This window comes from Felis catus, chromosome C2, assembly GCF_018350175.1.
Source record: "Felis catus isolate Fca126 chromosome C2, F.catus_Fca126_mat1.0, whole genome shotgun sequence".
NCBI classification, from domain to species: Eukaryota; Metazoa; Chordata; class Mammalia; order Carnivora; family Felidae; genus Felis; species Felis catus.
The window spans coordinates 143189835-143195718 of record NC_058376.1 but is presented as its reverse complement, the minus strand read 5'-3'; the positions used below and the strand labels follow the sequence as shown (position 1 = coordinate 143195718).

Below are 5884 nucleotides of genomic sequence, written 5' to 3'. Positions count from 1 at the left end.
AATGACATATGTCAACACTCATTCTACGTTAAATATGTCTCAGTGCTCTGGGAGAATTTATTACCCCAGCTGGGTAAACACTGTCCTTTCAGAGCTTGTGCCTGCCCCGGAGCTGCCTGGGGCGGGTACAGGGGGTGGAGGTTGCCAGATTGTCTGCCGGCTTGAGTATGAACAGGGATTGTTGTCAAGGCAGTTTCCAGAAAGCCTGTTCATGCCCATTCACCTACAATCCTAAACTCAAGAGTGGTTCCTAAAAGGCTGTATACTCGAGTAGGGGGAGTGATCTCTAAAATTTGAGTTTTAACATAATTTTGTTGACAGGTAAGGTCACCAGTTGTGACTGTCCATACACCTAGCTCCATTACCTTCTCAATGCTAGTTGAAGGAAAGGCACTAGTGGGCTCTGATGACACGGAGGGAAGCCAAGGAGACTCTATGTTTGTTAGATTTAGGCACAAAGAAATCCAGATTGAGCTGCTGCCGTAAAAAATAAGTAAATGAAAAAAATATGGTATTCACATACAACAAAAAAGAACGAAACAGGTAAAAGACATGAAGAATCTATTGTAGAAGATGTTACCTTGAGTAAACAGAAAAACAAAAGCTTTATTTTATCAAAGATGTTAAACGGAACATGACATTTATGACCCGAGATTAAAGATGAGATGCTAGGACAACAGAAAGGGGAGGAGAGAGATTGCCGAGCTAGGGAAAAGGCAAGGACTGAATAATCCACAGAACTGAGATGTTCATCAGAGTACCAGACAGAAACTGGAATTAGTACAAGGAAGGGCAAGCTTGAAAAAAATTGCACATAATGTGGAGGAAAAAGTCAAAGGAATGAGAACCATCAGAGAAAGAAGGATATGGTTTGCAGAAGATGAGTTTTGAACTTGTGGATACTTGATATCCTGGGTTAAAGAATAAAGCAGAAGGAATAAAAAAAATTCAAAGATGTAATAGAAGAGACCTTTACCAAAATAAGATTGGAATTTCTTGGAAAAAGAAAACTCAGAATGATGAAGACTGAAATGTAGTCAGGTGTATTGATAGCAGCAGAATAGAGTTGAAAAACAAAGGTGGACATGTGGAGCAGTGGGGAAGTGACAGTCTTTTCAATGAATAGTGCTGAGTCAGTTCAGTAACCATTAGGGGAGGAGGAAAGGAAGGATGGAAGGAAGGGGGAGAAGGAGGGAGGGAGGGAAGGAAGGAAGGAAGGAGGGAGGAAGGAAGGAGGGAGGGGAGGAAGGCAGGAGGGAGGGAGGGAAGGAAGGAGGGAGGGAGGGAGGGATGGAAGGAGGGAGGAAGGAAGGAGTGAGGGGAGGGAGGAAGGAAGGAAGGAAGGAAGGAAGGAAGGAAGGAAGGAAGGAAGGAAATGAAGAAAGAAAAAGGGGAAGGAAGGAAGAGAAAAGAACCCTTACTTCACACCACACTCAGAAATCCATTCTAGGTAGATTAGAAGGTGAAACAATAAAGATAACACAGGAGAAAACTTCACTACCTGGGAGAGGCAAACATTTCTTAAACAGGACCCACAAAGCACTGACCATGAAGGAAAATTGATAAATTGTGCATTAACTTTTCGTTTTCAGAGACAGAAATTTTGTTTCTGATCGTTCTTCCATCGGCAGCCTGTCGAGTGCAAATGCGGCAGGCAGGATCCAGCAGCTTCATCTGTCAGAAGACCTAAGCCCTCGGGAAATACAAGAAAATACTTTTTCTCTTCAAGCAGGTACTTCTGTAATAGTATTATCTTACACTACTTGATACTGGTTAGCATATTGTTTTATTATTCTGTTATAAAACTAGTGTGATAATATTAATTAGGCACAATCCATGTAGAAGTCTGAAACTTCCTGGTACTTGTGTGGGGCTTGCAGGTTAGTGATGCCACAAACTTTTCTCTCCCTTCCACATTCTGAACACATTGAGAAGTCAGCATAGAAGTCAGTTATAAAGAGAGCAGAATATTAGCTTTATTATCGGTAAAGCTGGAGTAGAGAATTCAGCTTGCTATGTGGCCAGAATCATGGTTCCTATACTTTCTAGATCTCAGAGCACCCTCCTTAAGGGAGACTGTACAATGCACATACTCGTTCCCTGGGGGCAAGGGAATGCCTTCCTTATTCCACGTGAGCTCCTAAAGAGAGGACAGAGCCTCTCTCGCCACACAAAAGCAGAAGCAAGAATGTACGCGCACACTCTTGGCAGTTTGGCACAGCCCCGAACAAGGTTCACACAAGGGCACCTGGCCTTTGCGACAAGCGGGGCTTCGGTGCTGCTGATCAAGCTGGGTGCCTTGGGGTGGTTAAGGAGGGGAGCAGAGAGGCACTGGTGGGTCAGCAGGAGGGCAGGCAGGTCCCAAGAGGAGAACAGATGTGTCATGGGGAGGACGAGAGGGGGTAGGAGAAAGGCAGGTGTTCTGTGCTCCCTAGTATTTCCTCCTGAGGACTGGGGATGTTTCTTCACAGGCATATGAAGTCAGGGAAATAGGATCTGCTCCTCGAATTGCCGTTTTTGCTTATTCTGAAGGCCTCCATCTCAGTATAAGGGCACTTGCTGGGGGTTTCCTGTTTGAAGTCTCCCCAGGAAATGTAATCGAGCTGCCATCAGAGTTCCTGGGATTTCTAGGCCTCTCTCAAAAAGTGGATGAGAGGGGCGCCTGGGTGGCGCAGTCGGGTAAGCGTCCGACTTCAGCCAGGTCACGATCTCGCGGTCCGTGGGTTCGAGCCCCGCATCAGGCTCTGGGCTGATGGCTCAGAGCCTGGAGCCTGTTTCCGATTCTGTGTCTCCCTCTCTCTCTGCCCCTCCCCCATTCATGCTCTGTCTCTCTCTGTCCCACAAATAATTAAACGTTGAAAAAAAAAATTAAAAAAAAAAAGTGGATGAGATCCATGGTGCTAGAGGTCAGAGGGGCAGTTACCCCCATGTTTGGTGGTAGGCAGATTATTACCTGGGAAGGGGCACGGGGGGGCCTTGGGAGCTGGAAGTATCCTATCCTATTTATTCATCATAACGGCAGTAGTTACAAGGCATGTAGATATGCAGTATCTCACCAGACTGTACACTTAAGATATAGCTACTTCATACAGCTTGTTTTATACTCCAATAAAAGGGAAAAGTTTTTAAAGTTAAAAACATAAGTGCTTAGAAGTAGGGTCTGAGTTTTTGCTCGACCCACTTTGATGGCCACGTGGCCTTGGACAGGTGCCTTCACCTCTGCAGACTTCAGTTTTGCTCATGTGAAAGAGTGGCGGTCACCATGATATCAGTGTTAGAGGGTTATCGTAGAATGATACGAGGATATACAGAATGCCTGTCGCCCAGTGCAGGGCTAGCACGAGGGTCGCATAAATGGTGCTGTAGGGTCAGCATATTTTTGGTAGACAAGAAGCAGTTCAGTACAGAACGTCTCGGAAGGCTGCCATGGTGGCTATAAGGAGGCGGGAGGGGTAGTGCTCAGGGCGTGGGATTTAACATCTGACACACCGCACTTGGACTTCTGGCCCCTGGCAATTACCGAGTTCTGTGGCCTGGTCTGTCAATCTTTGTGAGCCTGTTTTCTCATCAATCAAAACGGTAATCATAGTACATACTCGGATTATAAGGGTTAATTTGGATAATGTATTTAAAGTTCTCATTTAGTCAACCATTGTAGAGGTATTTATTGAGCACCTGCTATGTGCCAGGCACACGCTGGGCACTGGGGATCATAATGGAGCCGCCTCCTGGTACACAGTAAGTGCTCAGTAAAAGGCGGCTGTGGCGTGTACATGCACATGAATTACATGGAGAGCAGAGTTAGGCACCCCTGAAAGTCAGCTGCCCTTCCCCCAGGGCCGTGCCTGAGGGAAAGGTACTGTTTTCTGAGGAGTGAGTCCGCTAACAGAATTCCCCGCGGCGGTAGAATATCGAAGTAACAGTGTCCGGTGCAGTCAGTGACGACGGACGCGATCATTTGGTGGTTTTCCTTCCAGCCTGCTGTGCTGCGCTCACCGAGCTGGTGCTGAACGACACCAACGCCCATCAGGTGGTCCAGGTGAGAACGCTGCTCTCCAGGGTCCGGCTGCAGACCCCACCCGCACCACTCGCGGACCACACCTCAGGGCAAACTCTGTATCCCCAGAACACAGCTTTTGCGATCCCATGCTGTGGTTTTCAAGTATTTTGATATGTCTTATTTAAGTTCTAGAACTCCATTTTAGATTCCTTTTAATTTTGTATTTACTATTTCTTTTTTAAGATTTTGTTTTTAAGTCATCTCCACACCCATCGTGGGGCTCAAACTCACAACCCTGAGATCAAGTCCCACGCTCCGCCGACGGAGCCAGCCAGGCGCCCCGAAAATTCCACATTATATTCTTATCCTTCCTCCTTTAACTCACTTGGGTTTGAAAGAACTGCTCTGTATTTCATCTCTCATGCTTATTCCCTACGTTGTGTGCGATCTTTTTCATTTTCTTTATCTTTTTTATAAAAGCTATTTTAGGGGCGCCTGGGTGGCTCGGTCGGTTAAGCGTCCGACTTCGGCTCAGGTCATGATCTCACGGTCCGTGAGTTCGAGCCCCGTGTGGGGCTCTGTGCTGACAGCTCGGAGCCTGGAGCCTGTTTCAGATTCTGTGTCTCCCTCTCTCTGACCCTCCCCCGTTCATGCTCTGTCTCTCTCTGTCTCAAAAATAAATAAACGGGGGCGCCTGGGTGGCGCAGTCGGTTAAGCGTCCGACTTCAGCCAGGTCACGATCTCGCAGTCCGTGAGTTCGAGCCCCGCGTCAGGCTCTGGGCTGATGGCTCGGAGCCTGGAGCCTGTTTCCGATTCTGTGTCTCCCTCTCTCTCTGCCCCTCCCCCGTTCATGCTCTGTCTCTCTCTGTCCCAAAATAAATAAATAAATAAATAAATAAATAAATAAACAAACGTTAAAAAAATTATTTTTTAAATAAAAGCTATTTTAAACCGCTGTAATTCTGGGTATATAGGACGCTATGAGTTGAGGATGGTGGTCACTTGAACTAAGAGTACGTCAGGTTGTTCAGCTAGAGGTGACTGAAACACACGCCAACAAAATGTTTATTGCCCAGAAACCAGTTTCACGAAGCTTGATTCATTAATCAGTCCACTACATATACAGTAGTATACACTACCCGACTTCATCTTCAAAATACATGAGAGGTAGTAAGAGATCAGATCACCGATGCTCAGAGTCCCGAGGGGAAACTCAGCAAACCAGGAGGCCGCGGGGGAGCAGGGCATATGGACTTGGTCACATTGAGGTTCCGTTCCTAATATCGTTACCTGGTGGCTTGGCCACTGGAAAAAAAATGACTCGGCCTCTCTAATAGTTGGTTTTGTCATATATAAAGCAGGGAAATTATAGACAAATTCACAGAATAGCTATAAAGACCAAATGCATTAAGGCAGGTAGAGCTCTTCACAGTTATAATGTAAGTGCCCCCATATAACAGAGTTCAGTAAATTAAATATTTAATAGATAATCGAAAGGTAGCAGAAAGTTAGCACTTTTTGTTCATTCTGCCATGTGTATATTTGTATTAGAGTATAAAAGGATCACTTTCTATACTTCAGGCTTTTCATGCATAACCTTCATTTTTTAAATCTATTACTCTTGTTTCTTTTATTTTTTCCATTTTCTTTTCTACAATGATTTATCTATGTGTATTGTTTAACTACCAAACTATAAAGGGAGAAATTGTATTTCATAATCAGATATTTAAAATGCAAAGTATAAAGATATTTGTATCCCTTTACTGTGTGCCTTTTTATCCCCTATTCTTTGTTTTTAAAATATTTAAGGGGAGCCTGGATGGCTCAGTTGGTTAAGCGTCCAACTCTTGGTTTTGGCTCAGGTCATGATCTCGTGGTTCATGG

The 5884-nt window shown here is 45.2% G+C and overlaps 1 protein-coding gene across 19 annotated transcripts in view; it reads left to right on the top strand.

The window, feature by feature from the left end:
- NEK10 (NIMA related kinase 10) overlaps positions 1 to 5884 on the top strand; it is a 230936-nt gene that overhangs the window by 53432 nt on the left and 171620 nt on the right. For all 19 annotated transcript variants that reach the window (XM_019810798.3, XM_019810803.3, XM_019810797.3 and 16 more), the window contains 2 exons: positions 1593 to 1732; positions 3978 to 4039. In XM_019810798.3, coding sequence (XP_019666357.3) covers positions 1593 to 1732; positions 3978 to 4039 — 202 coding nt within the window. The remainder of the gene's footprint in view (positions 1 to 1592; positions 1733 to 3977; positions 4040 to 5884) is intronic.